The sequence below is a fragment of the Buceros rhinoceros genome, unplaced genomic scaffold (assembly GCF_000710305.1).
Source record: "Buceros rhinoceros silvestris isolate BGI_N320 unplaced genomic scaffold, ASM71030v1 scaffold8890, whole genome shotgun sequence".
Classification (NCBI taxonomy): domain Eukaryota; kingdom Metazoa; phylum Chordata; class Aves; order Bucerotiformes; family Bucerotidae; genus Buceros; species Buceros rhinoceros.
The window spans coordinates 20,490-32,009 of record NW_010391274.1 but is presented as its reverse complement, the minus strand read 5'-3'; the positions used below and the strand labels follow the sequence as shown (position 1 = coordinate 32,009).

Sequence of the window (11,520 nt, the reverse complement as noted above, 5' to 3'; positions counted from 1 at the left end):
TCCCCCCCGGGGCCCAGCAGGGGGTGGCAGCAGCCCAGCCAGCACCCGCCTGGGCTGCCCTGGCGCAGCCGGCAGGGCAAGGGGCAGCACCCGGCTTGCCTCCTGACGCGGCCCCGCCGTCTGCAGAGTGCCATGGTAACCGTGCCTTGGAGGAACACTCCGATCAGCGCTCGCTGAGCAAAACAAGCCAGAGCCTGGTTTATGCTGTCATTTGATTCAGCTGCAGCAACACGCGAGGAACCATAGATTTGAGGATTGTACCTGAGGGACTCTTACTCTAAATGAGAACAACTGGTTGTAAGGGCAGTTTAGTAAAGCCGAGTAATTATCTGATAAGCAAGGTCCTTATGGAAGTGTATGAAGATTACAGTGTCCCTTCTGATTCGTAAACCCATGTCATAAATGCATTAAATGTGACATATCTTACATTACTGTCACGATCCTAGAAAGCAGTCATTGCTCAATTGCCTTATGGGATTTCATTCTGCGTCTTACATCAACTTTTGAAGAAACGCCTAAGTGCCTTATTTTATAAGGCGCAGGATATCTTAGGATAGATATGTACCTGTTATCTGCTGTCTGTAAAGGAAGTTAGATGCCTAAAATTATTCACTAACTTAAAGCAAAAAAACCCTCATTCATTTTGATATGTAGCTGTTTTGGTTGGTTGGTTTCCGTTTCTTGATTGCTGTATTAATCCTATTGTATGAACTCTTAAATTATTATGGAGTAACATTTACTGCCTATTTCCATGAGCACGCTTTCCCAAATGCAGTGATCAAATAATCTGTAAAGTGTTGCAGTCTGCCAGCTCAAGAAGACTGAAAAAATGAAGTATTGGTGGTGACGGAGTGTCGGTTAGCTGGATGCACTGCGTCTGAAGCAGTTGTTAAAGAATACATGGAATGTGTTAGGTCTGTGCTCTGATTCAGCAGAGACTGGTGGTGGACAGGACTGAAATAATTGCTCCATCTCCTTTGAAATGCAGTGAGGGTCAGAGGCATTACTGTTACAGAGCTTTTAGAAGTGCCAGTCTGTAATCTGCAGATGTTGGGCCATGAGGTGAGCAGACCAGCAGAAGGGTGGATGATGCTCACAGCCCAGGCAGAAGCCTGCAGGTGAGCAGTGTGTCACCTGCCAGAAGCTGTCAAAGGGTAGGGCTTTGCCTGCTGCAGGAGCTGACCTCACAGGTTCAGAGGCTAGTGCTCTCGGGATGTAGTGAAGAGGGAAAATCTTGCATTATTGTTTGCCATACTGTAGCAGTGGATGAAATGAAAACTTGAGCATTTAGGACTGGCAATAACACCCCTTTTATTAAGTTTCTGTTGAAGGACTATTTTGAGCGAGATAAATTGATGGGCTGAACACAATAACCTTCAGTCACTCACTTTCAAATACTTAGTAGGCAAGCACTACCGAATAAGAGAAGAAATGAAACTAAGATGTGAAAGAAAAAAAAAAAAAACGTTACTTGGCAACATCATAGTGTTTGTAAAGAGGAGAAAGAGGGGTCAGGAACTTAATGAATTTCAATTATAGAATTTTCTGTAAGTAAGTCACTGCATGAATAGAAAAATCCTAAACCAGATTTTGGTGTCATACCCTAATAGGGATTGCCTAAAGTGAAACAGGGTTTGTTTGGCATCGAACTGCAGAGAACAACAAAAGCATAGCTGCTGTGTACGAACAAAGCTGGGCTCCCCAGGGCAGGCGGTGCTGGTCGTAGTCCAGGCAGAGACGATCTGAACAAGGTATATGGTACTGATGAAAGCCGGCGTTCATTTTTTGTGTGGTACCTGGAAGTGTGGAAATGTTGATTCAGAGCCCCCCATGTTTACCCTGTGACACAGTATTAAAAAAGTTTTAGTTTACCTCAGTAACTGGGAGGAAGGCACAGAATACAAAAGCACTGTGGCCTGTTATTACAGTTCTGCCCAGCTTGCCAGTGTGATTTCAGTGGGTAAATGAATCTTCCTCTGTAGCAATAACCTTATTAATTTCTGACCCTTGCACAGGAGAAGAGTCCATTGCTGGGGTTGAGATTTTTGCAGTGGGTTTCTGTGGTAACCAGTTGTGTGGCGTAACCAATTGTACCTGGTGCTTTGGGTGGAATAGGAGGTGCAATCCCAAAACAAAAAAGTTATCTACCAAACCACCCCCTTCCCCTCCAGTCAGCCTCCAGTAAAATCTGTTTGTAAAGGCCATGCTAAAATAAACATCATCCTTTAAAGCCTGAATCTTGCAATTCAGTGGACCGTAGCAACCAAATGTGGTGCATTTATAGTAAATACAGTTTGATTGGAAGTAATTAATTACGGTACCTAGGAAGATGCAGTCTAACAAACATCTTTCCCTCATGCCCCCCCATGCTAAAATTTTAGCTGTTAGTAAACATCTGTCAAAGGCTTAGTAAAATCTTGTTAGTAAGTGTGTTCTCATGGACGTTTTTCCATTGGAGAGCAGTACGTACCCATCCGGAGTCTGATTTCTGGAACCGCTATGAAGTCCTCAGTGCAGGCAGCTGGATTGCTCCCCGGAGGATGCTGCTTTTGGTCTTTCTCCCTTATGTAGGGAGCTGGAGTTAAGGACACTGGTAGAAGTTTTAACATTTAACAAGTGTAAATACTAATGTAATTTACTAAAGATAGTATATTTACAGTAAATAAAGGAACATTTTGAAAGTGTGTGTTTTGTTAGGACTTGAGCTTTATTTTCTATTACTGATCATACCTCTCATTACAGCTCTGGAGATTTCAGCAAAACAGATTCACAGTGATGTGCGCTTGTTACTTGTTTGTCTTTTCATTCCGTGTGGAGAGCACAAATCAAAACCTGTTTAATTTTCTTTTTACTTTCAGGCACTGATTTTAGAATGTCTGTTGTGCCAGTTTGGCCCAATAAGTCTCGTTTTGGGTGCTCTAAAATACTTGGAGCTTGGTTTTACTGCTCTGATGATTTGAGATGTAAATGGACTATTATTCTGACATAACTCCTAAATCCCTCAAAATTTCTAGCTGAAGCTAAGCTCTAACTGTGAGCAAAGTGAAGTGAGTTGAAGTTTTGGGGAGCTGGGATGATATTTTCTGTGATGTTAATCCAGATGTTGTGCTATTCAGATGTTAAGTTGAGCAAGTCAAATTGCAGTAACTCTGCAGAGAAATAATTATAATTCCAAAGTAAGCACTGGGCTGCCTTTTGTATTTTAGGTTACTCTGTTACAAATTAGAACTTCTAGGTATGCATAAAGCTCTTTTCTTCCCTACTGTTTTTCTCTGTTCTGCTTAAATTTAAAAAAACAAACCCCAAAACACCTCCAAACCAAAATTTCATGATTGGTGACATATAATTGATAAAAATTTAAATTAGTCAAGTTAACACATGTAGCTTGCAAGTAACCAATTGAACAAAAATGTTAACATCATTTGCTATAGCAAAAAATGGTTTATCTATGGTTGCTTAGTGCTCTACCACATCCATTCCTGACTTTATAGAAATCGGGAAGCTGAGCTCAGGATTTTGTATAAGGGTAAGAAGTTGTCATTAGACTCAGTTCTGCAATCTCCAGGTTTCATCGAAGAACTCATGAATGTACCTGATTTTGTGTAAATAAATATTCCATTTTGTATAAGGGTAAGAAGTTGTCATTAGACTCAGTTCTGCAATCTCCAGGTTTCATCGAAGAACTAATGAATGTACCTGATTTTGTGTAAATAAATGTTCCTGCTGGAATCTGTAGGAGTGCCCATGCTGCTGAACAAAATCAGTTGCTAATCAGCTCAGCTCACGTAAGAGCCCACCTGCGAGACCTGTTATTTTATGGCCCATGTATTTGTTCATGTATAGATGGAAAAAATAATGTGAATTCAAATTCTCTCATTCATTTTCCCAATGTTTAAATGAACCTTGGTATTAGAAACTGTCCCTATCTTGTGTATTTTTTTAATCTTTCTTCCTTCCCAGGTAAGTATTTAAGAAGCGCTGTGGTCCCTTTGAGATTTTTGGCAGTGTTGCATTACAGCATCGTTTCTTTGAGCACAGCGTGTGAATGGATGTGTATGTGTGTGCATGCACGCTTATGTAGAGATAGACCTGTGTTGATATCTGAAATAATAGCTGTGAGGGTTTTAACCTTGTAACTGTTACGAGATCTTTATGTGTCTGCTTTAGGGTCGACCCTATCCCATATGACACTCCAAAACCAGCGGGCCACACGCGATTTGTCTGCGTCTCAGACACGCACTCCAGAACAGATGGCATCCAGATGCCTTATGGGGACATCCTTCTTCACACGGGCGATTTCACCGAACTGGGACTGCCCTCAGAGGTTAAGAAGTTTAATGACTGGTTAGGTAAGGAATTACTGCGTTTTGGTGACCCCAATTAACCTCTCCTGTCCAAGTGTCAGTCACTGCCTCCTAATTGAATTAGAGCACTTGAAGCCGTGCCCCGCCCCCGCCCCTTACTTCACTTGTCCTCATGTGATGTGCTGTTTCTAGCCTCAGTATGATTCTGTTAATTAAGATAAATTTAGAGACTTCGCTGTATTTCTGCATTATCTTGGGGGAAAGATTCTGACATCCCGCAGCAAGGACTGTGTAGTCTTACGAGTGCGCTGACAGGGCGATGGTACCTTGTATGAATGCCCACAGCCTCCCATGAGTTGATGCTGTGGGGTTTATATCTGCAGCCAAAACTATTGCTCCCTGTGGTTTGGGTTTACCAGACTGTGAACCAGTGCTGAAACGTACAACATTTTTGGAAGTGATGAAAAGCCTTCTTCCCACAGTACAGAATGGCAAAACCAATAACACTGTTCAGAAGAGAAGTTTTTGAGGTGGGATTCACATGATTGTCCCTTTGAGTTAAATTACTGGCCTTTTTACTTGGAACGCAGGCGCTCAAGAGCTCTTTGGTGGAACACCTTCCGTATTCTGCTGTATTTGATAGCAGTGCCTTGATAGTGTATTGCTACGCTTGAGGACAATTATATTGCAACAGCAGCAGACCAAAATGAAGGAGAGGAACTTGAGCAGGATACTCCTGTTATAAACACCACTGGTAGGCTGAGTGTGCACTGCCATGTCACCAGAAATACTCAGAGGTGAAGGTGACTTGAGCAGCTCGTCTTCGAGAAATGTTAGAATGAATTTACAGCATTACGTAAAAACCTTTGAAAGCATAACTTTGTCATCAGGCTTTCCCTCCATCACTGCACTCTCTCTTGCCTGCTGTAGATGGCCACATCTCTGTGACTTCAATAGCATAATTTTATTCTGCTGGTGTTCCTTGGCTTAAATAGAAGAGCTTCCATATTCTCCATCTTTTCACCCTCTCTTGCATTTTCTCCATACTGTTTTTTCTAATCTTCCTTTTGACCTCTGATTTCCACAACCCTGTGTTAAAGGACATTTTTCCTGCTTTTTATTGCTGTGTGTGTAGGATTGGGGCTTCCAGATACTGCCATATTACTATAATTTAGTTTTATCATTCTTACTTTTAGAAAGTACTGGATTTTAGGGGCTCAAAGCTGTCCTTTTTCTAGGAACGTAATTGCAGGACTGGTGGGTAAGAAGTGGTAGAAGCAGGTGGATATGTACATAGGTTGAGGGAAGAGACACAGCAGGAATCATCGTGTTCTTTTGGTAGCCTGTAAATGTTAGAATTGCGAAGGAGGAGGAGAAAGCGAGGTGAGGACAGTGGGAGGCTGCACAGCTTCCCTGGGGGTGGATGGTGTGGTCCTATCCACCTCCAGGCCTTGCAGAGAAGCTGGGCAGCGCTGCAGTTCCATGAGGTGCAGTTGTTGCAGATGCCAGCCAGCTCCAGAAAAGGAATTGCTTTCTGGAGAGTGTAGACCTCCAAAGTCTACCCTGACTAAGAGCAGTGTCTGGGTACCAAAGTTCCTCTTTGGACTTTGAATCATTTCATAGTTACCTGTTTTGACACAAGCCTGATGCTTGGCATTTGAAAACGCTGACTCAGTACTCATCCTCGTTTCAGCCAGCTTAAACCGCAGCGGACTTCAGAAAGCCAATCCAAGTAAGCTGCTAGTGTGTGTTCACCCTTTTGTGGGGGATCTTACAGTATTGGCAGCCACTTGGCAGTCCTTGTGTTTAACAAGTGTTTCATGGTGATGTTGTCACATAGATCCTAGTTTAACATTCGAAACAGAGGGGTTTAATCCCTGGAATAGGTTTTTTTCCAGCCTTGATAATTAATCATGGATAAATTTAACATATATATATGTACATGTGCTTTCTTAGCATATATATAGTTCTTGTAGAAGTCGATATGGTCTTTTTCTGAGAAAGCAGACTTTGCATTCTCTGGCAGTCAGTGTCATTGAAACTGGAAGCTTTGACTGTGTAAGGACCTACTGGCTTTGGCCTCAGGCTTTCGTATTTCATTCATTCTTCATTTATTTCATTCATTCTTCATTTATTTCATTCATTCTTCATTTATTTACATGCACAGAGTCCACTTGCATTTTCATATATGTGACAATACCAGTTATTAAGTTTCTGGTATAAGGTGAGGCAGCAAACTGATCAAATTGATTCCCCTGTGGAATCTTGTCACGTTGAAGAATACTTGGTCCAGTGCTGTCCTCTCCTCATCTGGAATCAAAACAGTATGAAGTCAGGCATGCCCTTTTGCCACTTTATTTCGGGCTCCTATCTGCAAAATGGGAGCAACCGCGTTTTAGTATTTACTGTGTATATTGTGAAGGTTTAAACCTTCAGGGCTGAGGTGATTATACACACTAGTTGAAAAAATACGTACCAGTGGCAGGCAGGAACAAGCAGGATTCCTTTTTTCTTCTGTTGTGTGGTGGGAGGCATCTTTTTTTCATCATAGTTGGTAGGAACCTTATTCCAAAGCAATACACTGAGAATTTCCATCAAATGCAACGCTGTGCTTATGGAAATGGGTTTTCATGTCTTTTGTGTGCATGGTTTTCTCCACCGGCAGTTGTGTTGTAAAGCATCTGTATCCTTTGTACCCTGAGGGAGAGAAGTGAGATCAAAGCTAGGCTTCATTCTACAGCTTATTTTGCCTACTCTGTGGCAAAAAAACCCGGGGCCTTATCTCTGCTAGGGTTATATAATGAGATAACGAAGACACAATAACTGCCCATAATTTTCTTGGCAGTAAAACCAAGGGAGAAGTTAAAAGATGATTATTGTGACCGCCTGCCTCGCTTGCACTTCACTGGGTGTTACCTTTGTCAGGACTGAGAGCGCTTCTGCCAGCTGTGCAGTTTTATGTGTTGTGGGTCTTGCATCCCTTTGCAACTCTTTGGGTAAATCACCTGAGTAAAACATTCAGCTTCTGGCCCATCCATTTCATTAACATTGATCCTTCTTTCTTGTCCCTGCAGTGAAATCGCGGAACGTGCTTTTCACGATGTTTTTCCCGCTCCTCTTGGCTCTCAGCCCTTCCTGCAACTTTTACTGGTTCTAATGCTTTTTTTCCCTTTGGCTGATAAATTTTCGTTATTGGTTTTGCATGAAAGTCATCTGGGCTTATACATTGAATAACCTCTGTGGTCACTTAGTGATTACATACACTGGCTGAGGTAATTTATTCACTTTGTTTTGGTGCGAACACGTCCCTTGGGTCTTGTAACTGCTGTAATCACTTGACCTTAGTGACTGTTAAATGCTTTAAACACAGTTATTTTTAATTTATAATTGTTTTCATTAAAAATCTCTTAGAGTAACTTAACTGACCTTGCAGTAAACACAGCGTTATGTGCTGAGGAAGAGTTAAGACATTATTCTATGCCAAATATATTTCTTACTGAATGCTATTATTATCACTGATCATATTTTCCCCATCCATTCTCATTCAGTCATATATGGGAAATGAAATACAGGAATATCTAATTATAGCTCTGGCTTTGTAATGCAATATTTCCTGCATGATGGGAAGTGATTGAATAACTCATAAGAACTGAAGAGAAAGTAAAGATAAATTCAGGCAGATAGATCTTTAATGAGTGACGATGTGTTTATTGTGCTCAATTAGTGTGGGCCTGATTGTGCATATCACTTTTGTGAATAATTTGCATCTGGTTCAGTCATTTTTCTCAAAGAGCCAGTTTTGTTCTTTTTTGTCCGGTAGTTCTCTCTTACTGTATTCATTCTTGGTTTGCTTTTTTTTTCCATACAGGATTTCTAACATAAGGCAAATTGCTGGATGAATAGGCAAAATTCTGCAGTAGTAGATACGAGTAAATCCAGTAGGTGGAATCACTGCTGGTTATGGTCTGTGGAGCTGAGAGCAGAATTTGGCTAGGTGTTCTCTGAGTTGTTGTGGGATTTAGCAACTTGACTGTTTCACGGTTTTTCTTTCAGATCTTGCTTTTGGTTTCAATGTGTGTTTCTTTTAATTTCTGCGGGACAATGACTTGAGGAACTTTGTGAATGGTTTAGTGGCCAAATACATATGGGTTTGTACTGGAACGAGTATTTCTTTGCCTATAATATGTGCTTGCTTTTAGTCTAAACACAGTTGATAGAGCTAAAATAAAAATTCAGCTTTTTTTCTGTGGTGTAGCTCCTCAATCATGTTTTTTAAAAGTGAGAAGAGGAGAATGATCATACTATTTTAACGTGAAGGTTTTCTTGTTACACTCTGCATATGTGGATGTCGTCCTCAGAAACATATTGTTGGTTTTTGCAACGTTAATTTTTGTGTGAATGTTTAATAGCAGCCTCAGCTTGGAGTTGCTGGCTGTTACATGGAATAGATGACAACATGGGAAGAGCACTGGAAACGTGGAGGTATTCTTGGCGGCATGGACAGGCGTTTGGTTCCAGTCTACACTTAGATTTCTGAATTCGTACTGTAGAAACTTAAAATTATATTCAAAACTGTAAGGCAGACACCTGCCAAAGGAATGTTTGATCTTGCAGATAGCATAATGTAATCTTAAAAAAAAAAAACAAAAACAAAAAAAACAAACCCAAAAAAACTGGAACAAAATAGTATCATAGTAAGATCAAGCTCTCTTCTTATTACTGTTTAAAAATCCAGTGGGTCCCGTTGCTCTTGCATCCTTTCTCAGTCTCTCTGGTCTGGCTCAGTTAGCCCCTCTTTTTATCTGGGTGTCATCGCCTCTCCAGGCGTATTTCCTGTAGGGTTTTGTGTGAGTGTGCTCCTTTTGACAACATACACCAAAACCAGTTTCATTATGACAAAGTATTTGTTCTTGAGAACTTTTGCTCCTTAAAAGAGTATTTCTGATGTGAATTATTTTAGCATCTGACATGATGCTTTTTTATAAAAACAAATCAGTAAGCTCTAAATTTCTCCCAATTCAGAGGGATATTAGCTCAAAGTATTCTGAGCTAATTTAGAACCAGAAGGAAACTTATGAATATTTTAAAGTAAAATTATGGCAATAAAACCAAATCTCTTCCTATTTTTATAAATTGATTTATGTCTGATTTGTGTTTTTACCATCTGGGGCATATTTTGAACCCTGTATTGCTCTCCTTGTTACAGATAGAATGAAAAATTGACTAAACATAAAATACCATTTTGATGAATGCAACTCTTAGCACTTGACAAAAATTTGTGTTCATTGCAAGTGAAAGAAATCGCTGAGGTAGCTGTGTTGCTGTAAGCGTGTGTGAGTTCTGCGCAGCTGTTCAGGCAGAGAGGGAAGCGGCTCCCTGGAAAATCCATTGGTCTTGTTTTGAAAAGAGCTGTGTCTTCTGCGAGTGGCTCTGGTGGGCAGCTTCTTTGGGCTTCAGACATGCGAGTGGGATACGCTTCTTTTAAGAAGAGGTTGAGCTGGCTGCTGAGGACAGTCGACTCTCCTGTTGGCGTTGGCATCCTGCTGTCCCTCTCATTCCATTAGCAGTTCTGGGTGATTTGCAGGATCCAGACCATGTTGGCTGCCTGTTCCAGAGATGCTCCAAACTAGAGAAGAGTGGAGACCTGAAGGTGCGCTGGCAAGTCTGTACAGACGGTTTTATTGTGTCTCCTTGCTCATTAATTCTAGTTGCTAATAGATGCTGAATATGATGAGTTTGGAAGTGTTGATGCAAGTTCATTTTAAAAACCTGCAGATCTATAAGATGAAATCTAGAGTCTTCAAATTTTTTTGGTTTGTTGTTGGTTTTTTCACTTAGTTCTCTGGGTTACATATCTCACTCTGTCGTTATGGTAAAGTTTTTAAAAGCTTCATCCAAGTTTATTTAGGTTTTATTGTGGAATCACTACTTAAGAGTATTTCCTTTGCTTTTGTTCTAACTTAAACTGTTTAATGTCGTGGTTAAATTCTCATTTGTCTTTAGTTTTAAATTCCCATATGAATTGACTAAATTAATCATCATTGTTCAGCTTTTATTTGTGTACACCTTTTTCAGATGTATTTATACTAATTTTATTTTTGTTCTCAGAGGAATACAAAAATAATTTGATTGTTACCTTTTATGGTATTTATAAAACAGTGGGAAAATACAGCCATATGGATTTTCGTATTCTGGATGTAGCAATCTACAATGAAATGTGAAAACCATCGGGGGGGGGGTGGGAAGTGCAAAATCCTACTTTTGTGCCATGGTTATTGTAGTTGCTACTTTATATTTATCCTCAGAGTCAGGTACTAGATGCTTCATGGAAAATAGAACCCTAGAAGTATAATTTAGAAGGTAAAATAGAAGGAATTGTATAGAAATGGGCGTCAAGGTAGTAAAATTTCCAGTGACTAAAGTGGAACCTGTGCATGAGTGGTTTTTTTAGAACTGTAGTCAGTACCTTGCTGGAGATCGAGTGCGAAGTTCTCTATAGGGTTGTGTACTGCCTGCCATGATCAGTCAGTCAAACATTAAGGTGTTATTCAACAGCCATTAGAAAGCTTGGCTCGGGTGAAATGGGCTTTCAAAGAGAATAATGATCTGGACTGAGTGGCTCTTTGTATGTTTAAACCTAACATATTCATTTGGTGATTTTCAATGAAAGAAAGGAGCCAGTGAGCACTGGAAAATATTGCACAGTTCTTGGACAGGACTTTCAATCACAGTAACTGCTCAGTCATTTCTTGGATCTGCTTCCCGGGACTGCTGTTGTCTTAAAAGGGGGGATGATCAGGTTTCAAATAGCAAACCATAACCAAAGCAAATTCATAAAATAACCAAAATAATTCTTCCTTTCAATTGCCCCTTTTCCGTAAATCCACTTTTAAACAAAACAGAGATTTATGGTTGTTGTATTGACCAGGCTTGAGACAAGTGATGCCACCCAAATATAAAATTTTATAGACATTGTCATCAGATTCTTCCTCCAGCATTGCTGGCACAGCCATGTATCATAATATGAGAACGATTTCAGAGGAAAGCCGCCAAAGTATATATTCTTTGTACACCATCAATTTATTTTGTCAGTTACAAATACAAGTTGCATCAAAAATACAAAGTGCAAAAATACGTCTCCTAAATTTTCACATCACACCCCCCGTATTAACAACATCTAATTAAAATAAGAATTCTCTTTGCTAGTAGAGCATCG

General features: G+C 40.3%; 1 protein-coding gene across 1 annotated transcript in view; it reads left to right on the top strand.

Moving 5' to 3' along the window:
• Positions 1-2,871: 2,871 nt before the first annotated feature.
• Positions 2,872-11,520, top strand: part of MPPED2 (metallophosphoesterase domain containing 2) — a gene marked incomplete at both ends in the record, with an annotated part of 22,968 nt that continues 14,319 nt past the window's right edge. Inside the window, 2 exon segments of the mRNA XM_010140931.1 lie at positions 2,872-2,906; positions 4,168-4,349. Of these exon segments, the coding sequence (XP_010139233.1) occupies positions 2,872-2,906; positions 4,168-4,349 (217 nt within the window).